Below are 23,163 nucleotides of genomic sequence, written 5' to 3' on the forward strand. Positions count from 1 at the left end.
GATTGCTTGAAGGTTTATAGAATGATGGGATGATAATGAGATTTGCTTCAGCTATGAGATGATTGTTGCTTGTGTATTCCGGATTTGATGAACTAAATACCAAGAGCATCATGGGGTGATACGAACCATAAATATGGAGAGTCGCCACCATCGCGTATCGTGTAGGTAAGGTAACATAATTACAGCCATTAGATAGCCGGCTGCGGATAACATGTAGAGCAATGGGCTGATGCGTAGTTTATTCTACTGGACTAACCAATTGTCATCCCGCTATACCACTGCATGAACAGAACGAACACGTCTGTTCCTTGGAGGGACCATACGTACGCTGGGCTGCAATCCCACCAAGACCAATTAGAAATGGAAATGAACAACAGGACAAGTCCGTGGAGCGACGAGTTGGTCACAATTCAATTCCACGTATACACGTATCAATTATACTGTAGGCCAGGATGCACTAATAATGAGAAGGCCGAGCGAAACAAGCGCGAAGACCTCTGGTGGAAACCGCTCGGTTCTGATCTTGGGGCGTCTCGGACAGCAGTGACATGGCCTGTCCACACAAGCAGTGTACCGTGAGAGGGAGCTAGCTCATTGCCAAATGACGCAGAAGCAGACATAGTGCAGGACACGATCGCCCGATTCATGTTAGTGTGCGCTGGGGCGGGACTCGGTGGACAGAGGCGGATGAAAAGAAAGAAGCTCCATGATATTTGGGTGACGGCCTGTCTTGACATATAGAAAGCGTCAATGTTTCGGGACCAGTTGAGGAATGGTCAGCGAGTGTCAATCATAACGAATATCGGATGGCAGATGGCTAGCCAGGCCCACTATGCAAATTTCGTGAAGCGTCCAGACCAGCCGAGTGGGTCGGCTCAGTGCATGCATACATAGGCGAAATCTGGTGGAGGTAACTTCGGACAGTCAACAGTCCTCAGCCGCATACTAGACAGTCTAGGGCTGGCTGAAGTGAAATTAAAATAGGGGTCCAAATGCCAAGAAAGAAATTGACATGGGGGCCGGGGGGCCAAGCTGCCAAGTCTACGGGGAAAAGCTTTGACGAGTGCATTGGCCTCAATGGAGTTAGATATTGGTTGGTCACGCAAGGGCACGCATGGGCTCATTGATAGACATCCAACTCATCACATCGAGAGCGAAAAGATCGCAAAATACTGATCGGAAATATGGTCGTTTTCACTAACGCTACCTTGGCCTCATCCTGGTCCGCAACGTAGCGTCGCATCCCATCAACATCATCTCATGCCCGTCTCGCGGAACAACGCCGTGAAATCATTAAAACCCCAAACCGGAAAAGAACAAACGCAGATCCTTGCTTCATCATACCAATTCAATTACACACCAAACATCATCATCTCTGTACATCATCCAATTTCTCTGTGTTTTTATTACAAAACGAACATGCCCACCGCCGACACCACGGCCGCGACCGCGTAGGCGCCCAACAGCACCTTGCCGAAGTTGAAGTAGTCGGGGCCCATGGCGCCCGGCGACGCGTTCTTGGACGACGACGCAGTGCCGCCGCCCTGGGCGTCCGTGGGGCTGGGCACGGCGCCGGTGCCAGCGGTACCGGCGGCCTGGATCAGAGCGGAGCAGCTGTCGTCGGCGTTAGGGGACTGGGTAGTAGCGAGGCCCTTGAAGTCGCAGGCGCTGGCGCTCTTGCCGTTCTTCTCGTAGTAGGCGTTGGCGACCCAGGCCAGCTGCACCTTGGGTGAGCAGCCTCCGAGCGCGCCGTAAGTTCCGCTAGAAGCGTTGTGGGCGATACCGTCGCAGAGGCTCTTGTCGGCGCCGCAGATGTAGCCGAAGATGTCGCCGTACTTGGTCTCGTCATCGGACTTGATGGTGCAGTCGAAGCTGTTCATCTCGCAGTCGCAGAACTTGGGGTTCACGGCCGGCGGGAGGGGCGAGGCCTGGGGCATCCAGCTGGCGCCAGTGGGAGGGCAAGTGGGGGCCTTGTTGCTGGGGGTGTAGGCACTACGGGCGGTGATGGTGGGGCTGACAGTCTTGAGCTGCGACTGCAGCGATGTGAAGTCGGGGTAGGGCGAGACATTGTTGCCATCAATCTTGACGAGACCGTAGTTGCGCGCGGCCATGAACCACTCGTACACGATACCACCGGAGAAGACGCTGGTCATCTGGTCGCCGTAGAGGGCAGCTACCTCCTCGAAGGGTCGGTGAGTCGGGCCGCCATCAATGCCCTCAATGCAGCCGTACTCAGCGAAGAAGACGGGAACCGGGTAGTTGCTGAAGAACTTGACACGCTCGTCGTAGGAGGACTTCTGGAACGAGCTGTGGCCGCACCAAGAGTAGACGTTGTAGCCCCAGAAATCGATCGAGGTGGCGTTGCCGGTGTTATCGGGCTCGCAGGCGAAGTAGTCAGCAAGCTGGTCGCGAACCGGTACATCAGCAGTAGCGTACCCAACGCCAAGGCTAGAGCGGTAGCCGCGGACCTTGATGTATCCCTTGGTGTCGCGAACGGCGGCCTTGACGAAGGCGGCAGCTTCGGTTTGGTTGGCCTTCTCGACGACTTCGTTGCCAGCAAAGAAGCCAATGACGTTGTTGTACTTGGCGAGGGCGTCAATGACACCCGTGTAGCGCTGGTAGAGCCCAGCGTTCCAGGTGGGGTCGTCGCTGTTGATGGACTGGCCGGGCGAGGCCATGTCGGCCACGACGTAGATGTCGTTGGAGGCCAGCAGCTCCATACAATCATCATGGTTCTTGGTCGGGTCGATGGCGTAGACGCGGATGACGTTGGTGAAGATCTGCTTCATGTAAGGCACGTCGCGCTTGCAGGAGTCGAAGTCGGCGAGCGGGTCGACGTAGTTGGCAGTGGAGCCGTCACGCTTCGTGGCGCCGGTAGGACCGCCGCCCGAGTAGTCCTGCTGGTAGGCCACGCCCTTCATGTAGTACTGGCTGCCATTGTTGCTGTAGAAGAAGTGCTGGCCGTAGATCTCGATGGGAGGGATCGTCTTCCAGCTCTGGGCGGATGCGCCTGTCGACAGGAAGGACAGGGCAGCAGCAGCGCCCAGCGAGAGGGTCTGCGCGAAGGAAGGCATGGCTTTCTTTGGGTGTAGCGTGGTGCAATGTAATTGTAACCCGCGAGTAAACGATTGGTGTGGGGGGAGGGGTGTACTGGGTGTTTCTCAATGATGGACTGGCAACAAAAGCAACTCTGGAACTAATTGAATGCAGTGAACGAATGAGTCTGGAGAGAGCTTGGGTGACGATGGCCAAGACAATTCCAAAGGGCTTGGCAAGTATATGAATGAAGATGGGGGAAATTGGACAAGAGTCTTTGACAGCGACTGACGGGCTGAAAAGGGCCGGGGAAGTAAGAGGAAAGATGCGGCGTTGGACACTTTGGGCCCGAGCAGGTGGCACTGTTGGTGGGGGGCCAGCGCAGATCCACCGCTACAAAGTGGCTCTGGGGGCGTCTTCCCTGCCTAGCTGCTGGGTACGCGTAAGAATTCAGCGCTGAGCGGGCCGTGATCCTCCCACTACGAGGAAACAAGCTTTGCCTTTCGGGGCCCCCTGACTAGTGCAATTGGCCTTGAAGACGACACAAAAAGCCACGGCTAGCTGATCAATAGGCGATGTCGTTGGACAAGGTTAAACGGCAGGAAGATGCAGAGTTTTTGGAAATACGCAAAAAAACAAGGACGGCTCGGACGGCTGTCGTAAGGTAAACATTCCGCGCAGAATGATTGCTACAGGGGGGCCTGGGGCCATACTGGGATAAGTGTCGCAGGATTGCAGCACTCATTGCTGCACCACGACCAACAAACACGAGCGACGAGCTATGCGCCGCTTCATGTCATCCGTTGTCAGAACGAACTAAGTTTAGTCTGCCTCCAAACAAAATGAATCATCCTTCCAATCATACGAACACTGCCTCGATTGCATGGGGCTTGGCATTTCCGATTTATCCGACCCCTACAAAACTGCCAGATAGTCTGCGATAGCTTGGCCAATGGTCCGCGGCGACTTGACTCTTTTTGACTCTGCGTCTTTTAAAAACACCGAAATTGCCTCAGCAGTATGATCAACGACGATGCTGGATCGGCAGGGGAGAAAAGGAAACCTTTGGGTGTCGCAGTCGCAGCGTCTGGTCTCGGAGTCTCGCCTGTTGAAACTTGAAACCAGAAACCATGCGATCAACATGCGCTGTGCGTGTGTGCAGCCCCTGTCAGCCTAGGCCCTCTTGGCCTGTGGGTGGTGGTGGCTGCTTGCTGCCTGGGCCGCTGCTCTCCCGCTGCTTTTTTCTGGGCGCTCGCCCTCGCCGTTCTGCTCCCCGCGCCAAACGAGAGCATAAGTTATGCATTGTCCCACGATATTATTAGCACACCATCAGCCCCCAAAAGGACCGAGAGCCTGCGATCCCAGCACCCCCTTCCACCATGACGACATAATTGCCAAGACAAAGCAGCCCAGGTAGACGGGAGCAATGGTTAGGTACGACTTCATCAATATTGAAACATCCCAACCTTAAAATGACGTTCAACTGCCGCTTCTTCTTCTTTCCTGTAGCACACCAGACACTCTAGACACTTGCACAGTCCAGGTTCCTGCCAACCGCGGGGATCCCAACGGGGATATGGCCTTCTCGGCTCTCCCTAGCTGTCTCATACACAGTGAAAGGTCCGCATTTCCTGCGGCACAAGACATCGCACATTGAGCACCAACGTAACAGCTACACAACCAACCGACCGGTGATTCCTCTTGGAAAAGAGGCCCGGAAGCAGATGGCTTCTTCTCTGACTTTTTACTGCATACGGAGTACTGACCCAAGCAAATAGGCATATATTTCAGTGATCCGTTTCAATTGCTTTTGGGTGGTGCTGCGACAATCCACTTCGCGGGGGACAAATTCTAAGCATCACCATACGCTTGTTCCCGCCAGCTGCTCGCCAGCTGGCGCTAACCTTCCGAAAATGGATACCATCATTGGCCTAGACTCGGCGAAGTGGGAATTTTCCAGCCTCTCTCCTCAAAACTACTAACTACCTACGACCACCACCGCTATTCTGACCTGCCCTTCCTTGTCCCAATGTAGCCATGTTCCAAACTACAGGGTTCTGTTTTGCTCTACCCGGCCCCGACGACGGCGCCGCGCCGACGCCACCGCCGCACTCTCCCGGCAACCAAAACCACCACAATCACAGCTCGGGGCCGCACAAGCGGAAAAGGGGCGTCGATGACGACGACGACCCCGACGCGCTTCGCCCCGTGCCCCCCGCGGCCACGGAGCACTGGTGGTCCATGTGCCGCCCGTACCCACGGGCCTGCAACGCGGCCCTGGACCCGTACCAGGTGCAGGGCCCCTGGGGCTTCTACCACGCCCCCTGCGGCGAAGACGGCGAGGTCTTCGCCGACTCCCTCATCATCGCCGTCGACGGGGCCTGCCCCGGCAACGGCACCGACCGGGCCACCAAGTCCTCCGGTGGGGTCTATTTCGGGGACCTCGAGGGCCACGCCACCAAGTGGAGAAACATCGCGTTTCGCCTGCCCGACCACCCGGAATACCCGCACACCAACCAGCGCGCCGAGCTGGCGGCGGCCTGGGTCGGCGTCTCGTGCGCGATGCGGTTCGCGACCGAGGGCGGGCAGTGGGAGCCGAAGGCGGCGCAGCCGCGGCGCGCGCGGCACGTCGTCATCAAGTCGGACTCGGCCTACTTCGTCGAGTCCGTGACGCAGCACCTGCCCCGGTGGCGGACCAACGACTGGCGGACGGGCGGCGGGGCGCCCGTCGCGAACAAGCCCATCTGGCAGCTCCTGGCCGGCTGCCTGGACGAGTTCGACCGCAAGGGCGTCGGGATCCACTTCTGGCTGGTGCCGCGCGAGGCGAATGCGGAGGCGGATCGGCTAGCGCGGTTGGGCATCAAGGCTACGCTGGTGCTGGGCAAGGACAACCTTCTGCCTCCGGCGGCGCACAAGATTCGTTGAGCATATCCATCCTGGCGTACGGTTAGTATTCCGCGGCGGTGAATTTCCTGTTTATACTTGATCTAGTTCGGGATGTGCTAGACGAACTAGAAATGCAGTTACATATGTACAGATTAATAATATGAACATCATCCTTTTTGTTACCTTTTGATACCCAGAGATCATCTGCAACCACTCCAGATGTTGTTTCCCAATGTGAACGTGATAACTACAATAGGCAGAAACTGGAATGGATGTGTTAACTACGGGGTTCTGATCTTATGGACAAAGGATATTGAAATATAGGGAAGTACCAGGTCTTTATCCAGCTCTTATATCCTATAATTGTCCAGCTGTGAGGCCACTGGATACATTGCGCCGACAACTCTTTCAATTTCGATTGGAGACACCGAACAGCTTCATTTAGACATGGCAAGGACGGCGATGCACATATTACTCCACAAAGACTTCGATATTTCTGACTAATTAGCACCTTTCTTCAAAAGCGATACCACCTTCTCGTGGCCATTGCATGAAGCAATATCCCAAGGCAACTGTCCGTTATCATCTGCCACGTTACGATCGGCGCCTTTGTCAAGCAACAGCTGAACTGTTCTCAGATTACCTCCTGAAGACGCTGCATGTAGTGGCGTCCATCCATGATAGAGCGACTGGGCGTTTGGGTCGGCGCCGTTCTCCAACAGTAGAGGAACCATTCCACCTAGGTCGTGATAATCAAGCGAGGCAGAAATCAGAGGCGTCTGCCCATCGTTCCTGGGTATTCTCCAATCAGCACCCTTCTTAAGCAGTAGCTTAATAACACTCAGGTCAGTGCGACGACCACAGTCGAACGTGCACAGGAGTAGGGGAGTGTTCCCTTCCTTATCCTTAATGTCACATTCAAGACCCTTATTGAGCAGCATCTCTGCCACATCGAAGTTGCCACAACGTGCGGCTATATGCAAAGGCGTTTGTCCATCCTCGAACCGAACTTCCAGCAACTCAGGCTTTCTTTCAAGCAAACAAACCAGAACTTCCTTGCTGGTGCCCGTATTTTCCAGGGCTGCCTGCAAAACATGATCTGTAATCTGTAATTGATCCCCCAGTTTCTTGAAGAGAAAACGGACAATTTCGCCTCCATGATCACTATTTCTCGCCGCAAAGCGCAGGAAATCATGCGTTATTTTGATTCGATCTTCCTGCTTCGCGAAAAGCAGAGATATGCATCTAAGATCGAAGTGCTGCATGAGTCCACTTATGAACTGATCCGTCATCGTCGCTCCATCCCCCCGCTGCTCGAGAAGTAAACCCATGATTTCCTCGCTACTGGTGAAGTTGTTTGTCGTATTTAAGAGGAGGTCCTCGTCGAACTCTCGATCGGAATTTGCAACCTTTCAAGGAGTAGAGCTATAAGCTCTTTATCGCCGTATGATAGTGCCTTAACAAATACCTTCCTCGTAATGATCTTGTTCCCACGTGCTTGAAAAAGGACCGGCATGATTTTATCCCGGTATATGCCCCTTGCTGCAGACGTGATATCCTCTTCGGTAATAATGACCTCTTCTCCACGCTCGTCGAGAAACAGCTTAATCACTGCAACGTGGCCGTGTCTTATCGCTGTCCCTATTGGCGATTGACTCTTCGACTCCTCGTTAGTCACCCTCCGTATACCATGAACATATCTCTTGCGACCAGGTTTCGTCGCTCTCCTTGTTAGCGATTGATCGCTCAATTTCTCGAAATTCACCCTAGCTCCATGCTGAAGAAGGGTTGTAACCACGTCATGGTGGCCTTCGAAACACGCTGCCCTTAACGCGGTTCCTAAACCTTTCCAGTATGCATCGATAACGACATCCGGTTCTTTCATGATACTGCGGACTACAGGATCCAATCCATCGTAGGCCGCCACAATCAGGTCGGGACATTCTGACCAATTTGGGCCGACGTAATTGGCTCCATAATAGATGTCTTGGATCATGAAGTCTTTTTTGATTGTCATCCACCTTTTGTTATGTCTACAGAGGTCGCGTGCTTCCTTGAGTAAGATACTGCGTTGCTCATCGCCCTGTCCCCTATAGTGAAATGGCCAATTGCAATTGGCATAACCAAAGAGTGGGAATTCGGACGGATCTATCGGGCTGATGAACTCTGGTCGAGATAGGTAGCGGATGCATGAAAGAGACATCACATGATGGCACTCTGGTATCTTGAAACGTCCTCTCCAGTCCCACTTGCCATCCGCAGATGTTTCTTCAGTTTCTCCAGTCAGGAATCCCCTCACAGTTTGATGGATGAAGGATACTTCTGAGTTATACACGGTTGCAAGTAGTCCAGAGTAGTTCTCGACCTTCTCCTTGACAGAATCCTCTGGCCAGAGCTCTACCGCCGAGGTATTGGTCTCATCAGCGTACGCCAGAGCACAGTTGACTTCTCTAATGGACAAGGGCTGCGTCGCAGCCAGTAGAATCCCGAGGAGGTTGGGTGTATGGGTTGGATCGTGCTTCAACTTAAGAAGCTCGTCGTATGCATCGGCATGCTTTGTTGGCAGCCTGTCGAGCAATTTGTCCAGGTCTTTAGGCCTGTCGTAGGCACCTGGATTTGCCTTGACAATTTCAAAAGTCAAACGCAGCCACAGGTACGTGCGGTTATTCATGGCTTTCAGCCGTTCTGAGATACGTTGGCAGACATCGTCGCTTAAATGGCCTAGCTGTTCATTGATCTTGTGATCAATAATGAGATTGATGTCCTCGCTAATAGCCGCAACGTTTTCATCTCCATCGACTCGCAGGAAAGACAAATTGTACATTTTCTTGATTGGTCGCTCGATATCATCGTAAGGTCGGCTTGTAACCAGAAACTTGAGTCTGCACTTATGGCGGACCGTCGCTCTGCTGTCGGAGAAGAAGTCTTGAAGCTTGCCGATGATGAAGTCCCTCTCGCCTTTCATGCATTCGTCAAGGGCATCAAGTACACATATAATCTCCCCAGAGCCCTGAGTTGAGGCACTGTCGAGTAAAATGTCCCAGAGGTCGGTGGACATCGTACGAAGTTTCTCCCCGAAGTTCTTGTGCCGAGTCAAAGCACCGCCAATGCACTGGCCCGTCAAGTCGCCGATGAACACCTGATGAACAAGGGCCGAAAGTGCATCGTAGCTATGCGTGGCATCGCTGTTACCGTCTTTGAAAAAGAAGTGACAGATGATGGTAGTTGCAGGACTGGTAGAAAGCTGACGTTCGTCGATCAATGAGCGTGTGAGCACAGATTTTCCGCAGCCAGGACCAGCCGAGACCCAAAGGAGGCCTGATTCGGTTCCGTCGCGCCACTCACGGAACTTCGAGTCCTCAACGAACCATGTGCACGTGCCCTTGACCTTGGCAGGAACAAGGTTTTTGCGGCCCTCGTGGTCTGATGCTAGGTCTTTCAGTAGTTTGGTTTCCCGCTGGTCAGTCAGGTCTTTCCGCCGCTGCTTATACTCTCTTTCCATTAGATCGTATATCTGCCGGATTGCTGCTTGTGACTCGTGCATCTGCCTCAACTGGGACTCGAAGGTATCCTGGGCCTTTTTCCGATGTATGTCATCGGTGCAACTTTTGCAGCGCTCGCTGCGTTTTGTTAGATCTGACGCCATCGTCTTCCAATCGTCCTCGCCAGTGATCTTCTCCCAAGCCCGAGGTAGGGGCGCCTTTGACAGGTGGCATACGACGCGTGCCTGAAACTCAAAGATATGGGAGTAAAGGTCGATCAAACCATCCCACAACGCCGGGCTGCCACTGACACTGATATCGTCAGGTAGCAAATCCTGAGAGGCTCTCCAGTAGACCAGCAAATGATGGGCGGACTCGAAGCCCACTACCATAGCCTCATGTTGGGCGGTTGCCGTCGTGAGAAGCTGTGTCCCTCGTTAGCATCTGAAAAGGCTGGTACAGTTTCTGTACGTACTGGAAAGAGGATGGAGACACCAGACCAAGCCAGAGCAGCATAAGGCTGCGCGCTCAAAGCATCCTTCACAACACCATTGCACCAGACAAACAACTTCGCCAGTTTTTCTGCCTGCACTCGGACCTTGATATCCTTGCTGCCAAGTTCAATATGCCACTGTTCACCCAGACGCTTCTCCAGGAGCTTGTCCACGATGGACTTCGTCCAATTCGGGCTCATCCTATTAACCGCAAGATCGGTCGTAGTAGAGCCATCAGAAGTACAGATGGTTGACAAATGCTCATGATAGGCCTTGGCCAAGTCAGGATTTTCTTTGACGAACATCTCGTATGCGCTGACCCATACATCAGGGTTCGTGTTTGCCGGTGTCGGTACGTTCTGAGCTGGCACAATAGGTGACGAATCTGTCTGCTGTGCTGTTGGTGCAGTCCCTGCTAAGACAGAATGTGAAGTGACGGCGGACTCAGCTGGTTGCACATGGTCACTGAGGTCTTGTTGATTCGGGCTGTTGGACAACACTGGCTGGGGAATTGCTCCTTCCGCTCGTGACCGCCTCTCCTTCCATCTTTTCCACCTGCGGGCAAGCGCTGAGCAACCGGCCATTTCGGAAGGAAATGCAATTTAATGCGAAAGAATACAACCGTGAGGCAAAATGAAGTGCGCCAGGTCAGTACCTGCCAGTCTGAAAAGTCGAGCCTCTCTGATCTGACGGTCAGCTTGTAAACAAATAGACGGAGATTTGGAGCCTACCAAAACTTCGAGGGAGAGGGGAAATGTTGAAATGCGATTTCGAAGACGGAAGAGGGGGTGTTCGACACTTTCAGGTAGTACAATGCGTGTTCGGCGTTGGGCACCTATCAGCTTGTGAACGGGCAACGTGGCATCATAAGAAAATATCCTAAAGACGCCACACCAGGCAATTGGTGATGATGGTGGTGGCGCCAGCCACCGATTTGATATGCAGGCGCCTTCTCTTGTTCACGAATCACGTTCATGTAACAAGTCTACGTAGAAGATAACCACAAGTGCCAAAAGGCGAACCTGGCGCAGGAAACATACCACACCTTCACCCGTATTTCCATCGGTCAAGCCACTAAAACATCTATTCCCGCTTGTAGCTGTAAGTGGAATTTAATTGGCTTAGAAAGCACGCCCATCATTCGCCCCAGCTAAACATGCACATAAGTGAACCGCTGCTACTCGCCCCGCCGTTGGCTACTAAATATAAGCCGTGGTACACGGAGGGAGTTAAGATATGAAGCTATAAAGCAGCCCCTACGTCCGAGCCATGCAACGATCTGATCATCTTTTCGTACCTCGCAGTACTCCACAGCTCAGTGAGTTCTTAGAATGGTATTACTAATCAAGTGTCCCACTCAGCATACGAGAGCCCTTCTTACATATCTGCGTGATAGTCATGTATGACTCAACAAGTGCTTCAGTGTTCCTATAAAGGGCATCGAAACATCATCTGCGCATTAAGATCAGGTGAGTTTGGTTCTATTCTAGTCACCGGGTATATGATGCAATTACTCTGACATTTACTGACTTTATGCTTTCGACCCCAAGGGTCGTGACATTATAAGAATCTCTAAACGAGAAACACCAATTATAATGTCAAACATCCTTGTGTATTCGCAGCCCAAGACCATATTGCACCCTAGTTATTACCTTCTCAAGCGAAGGCGCATATCAACTGACCACAAGAGAACCCGGCGCACCACCGATCATGCTTTTTCCGCTGCCCGAGTCGTTTCTTCGCCGTTTCCGCCTCCGCGGGCTTGCTTTTGACTGGTTGTTTGGTGTTGGGCTCGTACGGGGCCGCATCTACCATCTTTGGCAATGGTTGGTAGGCTTCGCTCGGTTTGGGTATCTGAGATCGGCATTAGGAATCAGCGACGTTTTGCTGTAGGTAGAACGCGCGAGACGTACTTGTTCAGACATTTTCGAAGGATTGGCTGTTTTAATGGGGCTGGCGGGTACGATAATGAGGCGCGACGATACGTTACGGCTAAAGAATAGTTTCGGACACTTTTCTGGCGATTTGTTTCGTTGGACCCGCGGCTTGATATCTATGGAGGATTTAGTATTGATCGGAATGCACATCTCATATATAGTAGTACAGAAAGATGACGTCAATGGGCCTTTTCGCTGCACCCATGTCTGCCCACGGCTTGGCAGTGTGGCGGTCTGAGATTAGGCGTCGTTATCTCGGCTTCAGGGTGGATATTGGGCGGCTGTACAACACTACAATTGGTGGGTCGACAAATTCCTGATGCGGCATACGAGGTAAAAAAAGAACCATCGTTCGGCTCAGCGCAGATCATCAAAACCATTTGAACTGCCACGACGGGGCCCACTCGCCCGTCTCGTATGGCCTTCGTCATTCTTAGCGCCCGGGTAAATTGCCCGTCAATAACCAGACCATCCCGTCACTGCCATAAGGACCGCCCACGTGTGTTTAGGGGTGCCGACCCCAAGACTGCGAACCCGGCCGGCCGGGGCCGGTCCTGGGCGCGATTTAATCTTTACAGAGGATCGCCGTGAAGAAGATGCTGCTCCCCACGGCCTATACTTAGATGAGCAAATCTTGCGCGCCTAGGGGTTGGAATGTCTTCTCCCGGGCGTCCCACGACGCCGTTGCCTATCTTGTTGCCGATTACGAATCGCCGGGGCGCGTTCTGCATCGCGTTCGTAGCCCGGACCTCGTGCAGCAGCTTGATGACTGGCCTCTTCGACTAACAGATGCTCTGTCTGACCGGAACGCGGCTAAGAGTCGACGAACCTAAGGGCATCGGGGGCCTAACGCGGCTGTGAAAGACTAGCTAAGCACTTCCGGTGGGTCAAGTCTTCTCCGATAATGCACCCCGTCCCCGTGCCCAAGAGACTCGACGGCGAGGGGAACCGGGCCGTGTTCTCTTATCTAGATGTCAACCGGAACGACATGTGTGGCTGGTTCCGGGGTTAATCAGTATTGAGTTTCTATGGTGCTCGGAATCCTCCCCGGAACCTCCGGAGTGCCACCCGAACCCCTCGGAACGCTCCCCAGATTTCTCGGATTGCTCCCCGAAACTCAAACCTACACGGGGAGCTCGGAACTATAAAGCAGCTATGTGATCCCCATCCAGCTACAATTAAGATGTAATAACTTAATGACCAGCACCATATCCCGAAAGATATGGAATTGTTTCTATAGCACCAGAAACAGTATATTGGGGGCTGATGGCATGTCATAACACGTTTCCGCATCATGAAGAAGGTCTACGTGACAGCTGGCATCTTTGCCCGTCGAGCTCAGATCTTGCTGCTGCCTCTCTCAACGTGCACTCGATTTGGGCTTATCAGCAGTAATGCTTCAGGACGCAGCCCCGAATGTTGTCCACGGTCAGATGCTTGAGAAACAGACTGCTCCAGGCGACAAGATTGAGCTGCCTCCGGAACTCCTCCGAAATCACCAAGCCCATCAGGCTGTCGATCCCGAGTCTGGAGAAACTGGCCTCGTTATCGCGCTCCGTATATTGCGTCGCCGTGCTTCTTGGTCATAAGGGCCACAGCTTGCGCAACGATGCTGTTTTCGGGGTTTCCACTTGCCATTGAGGCTGGGCCCTATAAAACAAATGTTGTTGTTGACGAAGCACCTGGGGTAGGAATATACTTCGGAAGCATCTGAACTACTGGTCCAGACGAGTTGTCAGGGATAACGACTCCCTTGGGGGGCTCTGGTAGGGTGTGATGGTCGATTGCCGACTCTTTGCTGCTTGAGGTGCTAGTGCCATGATCGTCTCGGTGGTTAACCTGACTGCTGTGCTCTTTGCCAAGTCCGTGGAAAAGTACCCTTGTCACGATAAGACATGCTTGACTGGCTACACGGCTTGCCTCGCTTGTACCGGTCCTGACAACTACGTACGGCATTTGGATGTACTATGGCGGCGCTCTCTCCAAGACCGCGAGCTCATGCAACCTACCCACTACGCCTGGAACCGATAAAAGTAGGGATGTGCCGCTGGCAGTCCCCGCGGCCAAGGACTCCAGCACGGCCACTTCACCCATCGCTACAGCAATCAAAGGATTTCCTGTTTTCACCGATGCGAAAGTGTCGGCCGCATCATCGCCTATTACCGACAGTGGTCCCTCCAATACCTCCTCTGTTTCTGCTACGTCAACGGCCATTGCGGCGTTCAGTTCATCAGTGATTACCAACACCCACTACACCACCAGTCAAACCCTTTGTTGGCATATTCTCACATAAACATACCAGACTAACATTGCAATAAGCCGGAACCCACTGCAAGTCCGGCAGTGCCAAATGCCGGCGCCTCTTCTGCTGTTTGCCTCAAGTTGATTCCGTAACCTATCGACCGCTACCATGCCTTATGCATCACCTGCAAGTTCCAAAGTCCCACGTCATTGACAATGTAGGTGTATTTAAGCTTATCTTTGCACGTGGTGGTCGTCCCACCAATCTGGTCCCAAGGATGCACGCATCACAGTCGAGGCCTAACATAAGGTTCGCATCGGCCGACGGCAAGAGTCTTAGGACGAAGCCTATGCATTGCGTGTGCAGTCGTCAACTCTCAGACCACATTGCTATTTTCTATTATTGGTCGTTGGCCTCATGACTGCGAAGCTGGTTCTCCTGAACACCTGAACTTGAGGGCCGGTGCGCAAGGTTGGGAAGAATGAGCACCGCGAACGTGGAAACCTGAAAATACGTCGGAAGCAGTGCTATATACTTCCTACATGACAAATCGAGTTCGTTGGTCTTCGGCCGCTGTTCACTCGGAAGATTGGACGAGTGCTCCGCTCGGATAGCGCATCCCGTGACACGATACAACCCCGTGTTTCAGATCCGACGCGCGCCACACCCCCGGCCGCGTACATAGATCGAAAATGCTTAAACTGACTTCAACATTGCCAGTACCAAGCTCCTTCAACAAAATAACTGCCAAGAGAAATTCATTCAAGAGCCGTACCTTATTTGATACCAACCCCCAGATCTCCTCACGACATCCGGTCCCCACAGCGACGCAACTATGGGTAGCTTTGACAAGAACTTCACTTTTTTCACAGTGAGTATTCCCCCGTCAATCGACTTCTCCTATCGCATTCTGGGACCAATGAACTGACATCCCACCAGGTGCCTGCTGCATTCGTGCTCCTTTTCCTGCCCAAACTCTACAGCTTCTCTCTAGGCCTGAAATACCTGGACCCCGCCGACCCAAAGCGGTACCAACCCGCAATTCTGAAGGCAGATGACTTAGACGATAAGGTAAACTAGCTCTCCCCCATCCCTATGCCTAACACATAACCTCTCATAGCCTGATGACTGACTCCCTCGCCCCCTTCCCAGACCAAAGCCCGCATCCTGCGCGCCGAGGCCGCCTTCGCCAACGGGCTCGAGACCCTCTCCTTCTACGCCGCGGCCGTCGCGGCCGTCAACGTGCAGGGCGTCAGCCCCGTCGTGGCCAACGCCCTGTCGCTGCTCTACCTGGCGAGCCGCGTCGTGTACAACGTCGTCTACGTGGTGCTGCAGGACAACCCCCGGTGGGCCCTGGTGCGGAGCGTGACGTGGTTCAGTGGAATTGGGGTAATTTTTGCCATGTTCTTTACGGCGGGGGCGGCGATGCAGTATCGATGAGGGCTAACACTCGCTGTTGGATAATGAGCTTTGATTATATCTTCCTTGCCTTCAGCCGCCAGAGCAAGGTGTATTCTGATGCAGCTTGACCTGATATGGTTTTCGAAAACATTCGCTGGCTCTGTGCGACTCCCATTGGTAAGAAGCCCCGCCAATGGTTGCATCGACTTGGACCCATTACGAAAAAGCAAAAAGAAAAAAGTAAGTGTCACTTCAGGGATTCGAACCCCAATCTCCAGACGGATTTCCGGCGTGCTACCATTGCACCAAAATGCTCTGCTTGGGTTTCAGCATGTGTGGATATTCTGGAAAGGCTTGTCACTTGTCATATAGATAGATACTGGAGGGCGGGGTGGGAATGTGTATTCACTCTTCCAGGGGGCGCAGCTTGGCTATCATTCAAGATGCCCTTAAACATTGATTGATCCACCGGACTTTCCGATAGTATTTCAGGAGTCGAGGCGGTGGGAAAATGGTCGAGTCAATATAATTATTGGCATTTGGTTTAATGTGAGGTTAAGTAGACAAAAGGGGTTTCTACTAAACTAGCTTCGTATTGACTTAGATTAAGCGGGAATAGATGATATCGAGCCTTATAGAGGCATCGTATCTCCTACATACGCATTCCCTCCCCCCACGGTCACGACAAACACCCTAGGATCCCCCGAATTGACCTTACCCGACCGGTCCGCGCCCCCATCGGGCTGCACGTCATCATATGCGAACGCATACCCCTTCCCATCGAGGTTGACCTCGTGCAACAGCCGCGCGTAGTGATTCGTCGGCTCACGCCGGTAGTGCGTCTCGGGCGGCGACGGGTGGTCCGGGCAGTCCGCCAAACTAGACCGCAGGAACCCCGCCGCCAATCGGGGAATGATAGCGTTGCGCGTCGGCGACGGCCCCGTCACAAAAGGTCCGCTGTTACACCCCAGGATATCGGCCGTATTGGGCTTCCCGAAGGCCTCGCCGCCGAGCACCAGCTGGCCGCCCTGGTTGACGGCGCCCTCGACGACCCCCGCGGCGGCTTGCGTGTTGATCTGCAGCTTGGTGCCCGTGGACTCGTGGTACTTCTGCCACACCTCCTCGACGAGCGGCTCGTAGTAGCCGGCGAAACTGGCGCCGGCGGCGTTGCCGTGCGTCGGGCTCAGCACGCGCAGGGGGGTGGTCGGCCCGCCGCCCTTCTTGTCGGGCACGATGAGCTTGTCCCAGGGCTTGCCGTCGCGGCCGGCCTGGTCCCGCAGCCCGTCGCACAGGCGCGCCAGCCCGTCGGAGGCCATGCCCGAGACGTGCTGGACGCCGGCGCCGTCCCGCAGCGACAGGGCGACGGGCAGGCGCGAGACGAAGTCGACGTAGCTGATGTTGGCGAAGAGCTGGTGGCCGTTGAGGGTGAACTCGGCAAACGTGAAGTCGACGCCCGCGTTGGCGTCGGTGGGGTTGAGCACGCTGGGCTCGACGAGGGCGGCCCCCGGGGGCCCGCCGGGGTTCAGGAGGAAGGTCAGCTTGGCGTCGCGGCTGAACCAGATGCGGCCGCCGGCCATCTGGGGGCAGTGGACCGTCACGGGCGGGCTGCCGGGCGGGCCGAGGCGGATGGCGCAGTCCTCGGCCAGGGGCTGCAGGATCTTGGGCGGGTTGGCCGGGAAGTAGAGGGAGCGGCCGTCGGACTTGATGAGGACCCGCGAGCCGGCATTTTGCTGCAGGGAGAGGCCCGTCACGTAGGCGTAGATCTCGGACGAGGTGCTCTGGTTTTGGAGCTGGATGTCCAGGGAGTTGGGCATGCTGGGCTGATCTTTAGTGCGGGGTCACCCCACTGTAAGCCTGTGCTGTAGGTGATCTGTAGGTGACTTGCTTCAGTGGTTTCAAGCTTCTGGTGTAATGCGACGACAACTGGTATTGTAGCGAGGTTGGAATAAACTATTCGTTAAACATGTAAGCGATATGAGTTTCAAATTGCGAATTGTTGTTTTCTTAGAAATGGATTGTATTTGCCGCCTGGAATTGGGTACGCGCGTTTGTCTGGGATTCAGAAACTTGCTGTTTCCAGGGCCTACGTCATGAATGCGCCAGTGCTCATGTACCTGGCAACTCAACTCAATGCCAATACCACCGCCACTTTCGCGGCAGCTCGGCTCTGGGAAACATTCAACAAAACGGTAGTGCGTACGAAAAGCCCCGATCGATGAAGCTGCATATGCGCTGGCAAGTGGATTGGATCTAGCTTTAGGTAAAATTGAGAATGCATATGTAGTTTGCCTCCGGACCCATAGACCCAGCATGGTTTAAACGGGCACTTTCCAGGTACAGCCACCGACAAGAGCATCCATCTTACACGCCAAGAGGGACCTGGTAGCTGTATTCCGGCGCCCCGGCCCACTGCGCGAATGCATTCCCGACTTTCAGGTACTGCCCAACAGGCAAGAAGCTGCCCAGCTCCGTCCTCTTGCACCCTGTCCCATCGGTGGCGGCCGGCCTCCCCTCCAATCGGTCCTGAATCCAATCCAGCCAAATCCGCCGCGTCGCATCCAGCGTCGGGACGTGCCCGGTCCCATTCACCACCAGGAACTCTAGCCCACTATCCGGATACGCCGCGCACGTGGCCGCAACGGTGGCGTCAGTGACATTGTACGGCACGTAGACGTCCTCGGTCCCCTGCACCACCAACATGGGCCCCCGGAACGGCCTCCGCCCCGCATTCGCGAGCCGGCTATAGGCCTCGACGTACCACGTCGCGTTCCACCCCTCCCTGAGGCCCCGCGCGAACCCCTCGCCCAGGAACAGCTGCTGCGCCGCCGCGATGCCGCCCTCGATCTCGCGAAAAAGCGCGACGCGCGCCAAGCCCGCGGGGGTGAACCAGTCGGCGAGCCGGAACGAGGGGAACACGGACGCGAGGCCCTGCGACACGAACGGCGCGATTAGGGACGGCCACCCCGCAAACACCTGAGTCGTCGGGCTCCCCGCCACCGTGCCGCGGTACCCCGCCGCCAGGTCTGTGAACTCGGTCTGGCCGTCCGCCTCGGCCAGGACTTCGGCGACGCCCCACGCCACGCCGCCGCCCTGGCTGTGGCCCATGGCCACGAAGCGCTCGTCCAGCTTCTCGGCGAAGGCGGCGTGCGCGGCGCGCAGGGCGTAGAGGCCGTCGCGCGCCGAGACGCGGCTCATGAGGTACTGGTGCGGGATCTTGGCACCACTGTCGCCGCCTTCGCCGCTGCCGCACCATGTCGTCGAGATGCCTAGCCCGGCGTAGTCGGGCGCGACGACGGCGAAACCCGCGAGCGCCAGCGCGAAGGGCGCCGCGTCGCCGTACCAGAGCGCGCGGTGCGACGACGGGGCGGCCGAGGCGAAGAAGCCCGAGGTGCCGTGCATCCAGAGGACGACGGGCGCACCTGCCGGGTTTCCCGTCGTGTTGTAGATTCGCTTCTGCTCGTGGCGTAGTCCGTGGTGGTTGCGTCCTTCCCCCGGGCCGGCAATCTTGCGTGGAGTGAAGGGCCACAGGACGAAGGCAGACGCCGGGACCACGGTGCCGTTGTAGGTCCGGGTCGTGTACAGGATGCGCGAGAGCGCCGTGTTGGGCGGGATGGCGAAGGGGGTCGGGTCGGTGAAGGGTTGGGCTTTGAGCAGGGTCCCCGGCGCCAGGGGGCCCGAGGTGTTGGTCAGGGGCGGCAGGGTGTAGAAGGCGTCCTCGCGCGGCCCGCCGTTGGCCAGCTGGCTGCGGTCGAAGCGGATCGCGTTGTTCAGGCTCGCGGCCTCGGCGGCCGAGAGGTTCGCCGCGGCGATCTGGTCCGGCGTCAGGGCGAAGGTCGAGTTGAAGGCTGTGGACTGCTCTGCTGCTGGGGGTGTCTGGGCGCTCGCAGAACTGGCGAGGGCGGACAGGATGAGGGCCGTGATGGCTTTTGAAATAAAGAGCATGTCTTCTTTTGTTCTGTCAAAGTGTCTAGAAACTAGGGAGGGACTTATGAAGCAGGGTGTTTATTCAGTTGGGTGGCCATGTTTGTCTTATAGGCGGCTCCGTCGCAGTCTTATAGGCGTTGCATGATAATACGAAAAGTCCAATCAGCATTATAGCTACTTTGGGTATGATTACTCTTCTCGGTCCCGGCCACTGGATTACAAATCTGTAAGTGATGGGAGCTAGCAAGGGCTTGGACCAATGAGAGCTTCGGTGGTCATTGTGGAGCGCCAACGCCGCGGCGTTCCGTGGCGATGGGGTGATCGATCCAGCTGACAAAGCCATGCGCGAATATCACAATGGAAGAGCGCGATCTCCAACATTCTTCTGTGGCTTGAGTTGCTTACCCCGGCAACTGTTCTATCAATCAGTTTTATCAACGAATTTTTGGTCTTGGTATGCGGAGGTGTGTGGTTTACTAAGCACTAACAGCGGCCATGTTACACGGCTGTCTAAGTTATGGCAAGCACACCCGAAAGCTGCAGTTGATTTCGAATGACGATGCAGATCATCATGGTCCCAAACTAATCCGTTTCATGGGCTAGTTTGCGACCCGAGTCCTTTCTCAAAGTAAACCCGTTCATACCCATCCTCGACCCTCCTCTCGACTTCCGTAAACCCCAATTTGGCGTACAGGCCAATATTCTCCCACATCATGACATTTGTGAACAAGGTCAGCTTTTCTAACCCCCGGCACCTTGCCAGCTCTTCGGCGAATCTCATGAGCACCCGCCCGTAGCCTTTCCCTTGAGAATTGGGGTCCACGACGAGGTTGTTGATCTTGAGGGCGGTTGCGCAGGAGGGGTCTGTAGCCAGGATGATGGATCCCACCGCAGTAGACGAGGACGACGACGATAGTTTTGCATCGGTATTGCTTTCTGGTGCAGCGAGAACCCAAACCTCCTGCTTTCCTTCTTCGAGTATCTTCGAGTAGTCCGCGAGCATGGGCGCCGGCGGCCGTCCGATACGGTCTACGTATTTGGCGTAGGCAGCCTGGACCATGGCACGGATTGCCGGGACATGACCCGGCGTTGCTCGGATGATTTGAACGTCGCCCATATTGTGTTAGATGGGGAACGTCTGGCTAGAATCGACGTTTCGGGGTTGCCGGTCAATTGCTACTCCGACAGCCACTGCTTTAGTGACGATCCGATTTTACCGACGCAAATATAAGAGGATGCGATTCAATGCTACTTCCAGAGAAGCTGTCGACAATCTACGGATAATGGGGGACGGTCTTATCATGAACATGTATCATGCGTGAGCCATGTCGGAAGAGATACGGGGTAGTTTCGGAGATTGCGGGGTAGCTTTGTGGTAGTCTTTGTACTTCTCCGTAACGAGTAAGATCGGAGTTGGTGGTGAGATCGCCGCATATGGACACCTACATGGAATTGATAACCCGGGGACAAAGCATGGATTCACATGGAGCCAGTCCAGGTGTTGGCGAGTATACTCAAGATGCCAGGCTAACTGAAACGCCAAATGTGGAATCAACATCCGCAAACCAGATACACCCTTATCTACATGATAGGAAGGCGTCCCAGTATGAATTACAGCTGAGCACGAGGGCTTACTGGGTGCTATCCCATCGCGAGCCAGAGCCAACAACAGCCATCTACGGAAACTCGTCCAAGCAGAGCGTTTGCGGCCCCCTCGACTCCGGCAACGAGGGTTTAGGTGACGAACCGTATCGATCGGACATGTTCCTTCCTAACTCTCGTCAAATGTGGAGACAAGCTGCTCTGGCATATTCTAACATGTTTGGGGACGAGTACAAGTTGGACGAAACATAGCTGAGCCTTACGCGCTACCTGGCCAAGGTGGCCCACCATATTGAATCTTTTTGAATAAACTTAAGCTAGCCTATGAAGATGCGTCCAAAACCTCAGAACAATGTCCAGTCGCTGCTTTGCCTCCGCCACACCAGTTATATCACGTCCCTTGACTGAGGCACAAGTTGAAATATATTAAAAGTGATGTTCAAAAGGATATAATCAATAGAAAATGGCATCAAAAAAGAACTCTCTGGCGGGGAATTGAACCCCGGTCGAGCTACCATTTCCGGGGTATACATAGTCCCGTAGATTCTCGCCTTGACTTGCAAAGGTCAATTGGGGTCAATTGATTGAGAACCCAAAGTACACATTGACGCGACCAGCAACGAGCGAATCGATTAAATTCCCCGTGGGAATCGAAATGACAAGCTCGCATACTGACCACTATACTACCAAAGACTGGGATTACTCATAGGCTTCTCATGCTAGAATCGCCTTCAAGCAACCTTAAATACTTACCGTTACGTACTCTGATCAGTTGGATAAAACCACTATATCAGCAGCAACTTCTGACATGATTATTCCAATGGTTGTTTTGGTTGGTGCTTTCCTATCACGATGACATTCTTTGCTTTGATGCTGTTGTTACTGCTACTGACAGGGCCTCAAATTACGGGGATCCTTTTTCGAAACGCCCGTCTCGATTTCTACGCTTACAAACGTGGGTATTACCCCTTCTTTCCGGCGGCTTCATCTCTCCACTGCCCTATGCTTGCACATAATAGGTTCCTTCTCCCAGAGCATAAAGACAATATGCTCCGTCCCGCTGCGGCTCTCGGAGAGCTCCAGGTCAAAGTTGGATATCATCTTAGCGGTTTTAACTCACCCCCAGGGAAACCCATCTCCTCAGAATCATGTTACCGCCTTTGAGCGTTATGCGTGACAGCATATCCGGGATCGGCAGGTGTATGCGTAACGCTTCTTCAACGTGCGCATTCAGATACGGCCGCGCCGACGATATCTCAAAGGCCATGTCGACGTCCGGGGCAACGGCTCACCGGATTCAGTCAGTTAGCTTCCGCGTCCTTTCTGGGTTCAACCTGAGATAGTGGCACAGGACGCTGTCAGGGGCATCATTCTGACGTCCTTCTTGTCTTAGGCATTGGCTTCTTCGCGCAAGAACCGCCACCAGGGTTTCCGCCTGGCCACAGAACAGTGTTTCCTAGTGCCCTAGGGCACGCTCGGAGAAGACGGTCGATAAGATGCGTCGGACCCGGCTGTGTACTCGCACGTTGGTAATAAGCTTGATGTACACGGGGCCCTTCGGCGGGCCGAAGAGGGCCACTGATCACGGGTTTTCCTTACGGGTCTTCGTCCCGGATCCGTGGTTTTCCTTGCAGGACTGCCCGCTGTCGGCACCGCCGAGGTCTTCGGGGCCGAAGCGGACTGCAGGGCCATGCTGAGCGTGCAGCTTGACGAGCTACCTGCAAGAAACTACCTTGAGCGCAACGATCCCAATCCGGAATACGCGAACAGGCGGCAATGGCTGGGCCCGGGGGCTCGGGGATTCCGCCTCGCTGCTTTAGTGCATTGCCCTAATATCGGCGTGGAAGTCAAGAAGGGAGATGTGTCCCTGCATGCTCTTGTGCCCAAGATACACATACAGAGGACATCTCGCTGCAACAGAACCGAACGATTCTTGGGAGCCAGACTTTTATAGGAACAAGAACCCACCTTATTGTGATAAGCCCCAACCATGTGTTTGAGGTACAGGGCTGGTGTCTTGCTCCCCTCTGTGTGTTCAAAGACATCCCGTAAGAGTAACAGGACGGATGGTTAGATGTCGACCGGTAAGTGACACAGGACACCCCAATGTGACCCCGGCGATCTGATGTACGACCGGGCCCACCTGCTGTGCCGCAACG

At 54.5% G+C, this 23,163-nt stretch overlaps 11 protein-coding genes across 11 annotated transcripts; 3 read left to right on the top strand and 8 right to left on the bottom strand.

Annotated features, from left to right (window-relative positions):
* Window positions 1–1,406: 1,406 nt before the first annotated feature.
* On the bottom strand, window positions 1,407–3,074 carry PG985_014922 (beta-1-3-glucanosyltransferase-like protein; the record flags this gene model as incomplete). The annotated part of the gene is made up of 1 exon (XM_066834688.1): window positions 1,407–3,074. The coding sequence occupies one exon, from the start codon at window positions 3,072–3,074 to the stop codon at window positions 1,407–1,409; it is 1,668 nt and encodes a 555-aa protein (XP_066677298.1).
* A 1,999-nt stretch (window positions 3,075–5,073) lies between these two features.
* Window positions 5,074–5,961, top strand: PG985_014923 (uncharacterized protein; the record flags this gene model as incomplete). The annotated part of the gene is made up of 1 exon (XM_066834689.1): window positions 5,074–5,961. The coding sequence occupies one exon, from the start codon at window positions 5,074–5,076 to the stop codon at window positions 5,959–5,961; it is 888 nt and encodes a 295-aa protein (XP_066677299.1).
* Window positions 5,962–6,422: 461 nt separating this feature from the next.
* On the bottom strand, window positions 6,423–10,482 carry PG985_014924 (ankyrin repeat protein; the record flags this gene model as incomplete). The annotated part of the gene is made up of 3 exons (XM_066834690.1): window positions 6,423–7,331; window positions 7,391–9,829; window positions 9,880–10,482. 3 exons carry the CDS (start codon window positions 10,480–10,482, stop codon window positions 6,423–6,425), a joined length of 3,951 nt encoding a protein of 1,316 aa, XP_066677300.1.
* A 2,898-nt stretch (window positions 10,483–13,380) lies between these two features.
* On the bottom strand, window positions 13,381–14,049 carry PG985_014925 (uncharacterized protein; the record flags this gene model as incomplete). The annotated part of the gene is made up of 3 exons (XM_066834691.1): window positions 13,381–13,485; window positions 13,555–13,778; window positions 13,845–14,049. The coding sequence occupies 3 exons, from the start codon at window positions 14,047–14,049 to the stop codon at window positions 13,381–13,383; spliced, it is 534 nt and encodes a 177-aa protein (XP_066677301.1).
* Window positions 14,050–14,912: 863 nt separating this feature from the next.
* On the top strand, window positions 14,913–15,517 carry PG985_014926 (uncharacterized protein; the record flags this gene model as incomplete). Its single annotated transcript, XM_066834692.1, has 3 exons — window positions 14,913–14,948; window positions 15,017–15,148; window positions 15,230–15,517. The coding sequence occupies 3 exons, from the start codon at window positions 14,913–14,915 to the stop codon at window positions 15,515–15,517; spliced, it is 456 nt and encodes a 151-aa protein (XP_066677302.1).
* A 593-nt stretch (window positions 15,518–16,110) lies between these two features.
* On the bottom strand, window positions 16,111–17,292 carry PG985_014927 (uncharacterized protein; the record flags this gene model as incomplete). The annotated part of the gene is made up of 1 exon (XM_066834693.1): window positions 16,111–17,292. The coding sequence occupies one exon, from the start codon at window positions 17,290–17,292 to the stop codon at window positions 16,111–16,113; it is 1,182 nt and encodes a 393-aa protein (XP_066677303.1).
* Window positions 17,293–17,839: 547 nt separating this feature from the next.
* PG985_014928 (secretory lipase) lies at window positions 17,840–19,420 on the bottom strand (the record flags this gene model as incomplete). The annotated part of the gene is made up of 1 exon (XM_066834694.1): window positions 17,840–19,420. One exon carries the CDS (start codon window positions 19,418–19,420, stop codon window positions 17,840–17,842), a length of 1,581 nt encoding a protein of 526 aa, XP_066677304.1.
* Window positions 19,421–19,994: 574 nt separating this feature from the next.
* Window positions 19,995–20,519, bottom strand: PG985_014929 (uncharacterized protein; the record flags this gene model as incomplete). Its single annotated transcript, XM_066834695.1, has 1 exon — window positions 19,995–20,519. One exon carries the CDS (start codon window positions 20,517–20,519, stop codon window positions 19,995–19,997), a length of 525 nt encoding a protein of 174 aa, XP_066677305.1.
* Window positions 20,520–20,875: 356 nt separating this feature from the next.
* PG985_014930 (uncharacterized protein) lies at window positions 20,876–21,256 on the top strand (the record flags this gene model as incomplete). Its single annotated transcript, XM_066834696.1, has 1 exon — window positions 20,876–21,256. The coding sequence occupies one exon, from the start codon at window positions 20,876–20,878 to the stop codon at window positions 21,254–21,256; it is 381 nt and encodes a 126-aa protein (XP_066677306.1).
* A 732-nt stretch (window positions 21,257–21,988) lies between these two features.
* On the bottom strand, window positions 21,989–22,271 carry PG985_014931 (uncharacterized protein; the record flags this gene model as incomplete). The annotated part of the gene is given in 2 exon segments (XM_066834697.1): window positions 21,989–22,105; window positions 22,125–22,271. 2 exon segments carry the CDS (start codon window positions 22,269–22,271, stop codon window positions 21,989–21,991), a joined length of 264 nt encoding a protein of 87 aa, XP_066677307.1.
* Window positions 22,272–22,460: 189 nt separating this feature from the next.
* Window positions 22,461–22,696, bottom strand: PG985_014932 (uncharacterized protein; the record flags this gene model as incomplete). The annotated part of the gene is made up of 2 exons (XM_066834698.1): window positions 22,461–22,559; window positions 22,604–22,696. The coding sequence occupies 2 exons, from the start codon at window positions 22,694–22,696 to the stop codon at window positions 22,461–22,463; spliced, it is 192 nt and encodes a 63-aa protein (XP_066677308.1).
* Between the last annotated feature and the right edge of the window lie 467 nt (window positions 22,697–23,163).

This window comes from Apiospora marii (assembly GCF_038362585.1).
Source record: "Apiospora marii strain CBS 49790 chromosome Unknown utg000012l_segment0_segment0, whole genome shotgun sequence".
Classification (NCBI taxonomy): domain Eukaryota; kingdom Fungi; phylum Ascomycota; class Sordariomycetes; order Amphisphaeriales; family Apiosporaceae; genus Apiospora; species Apiospora marii.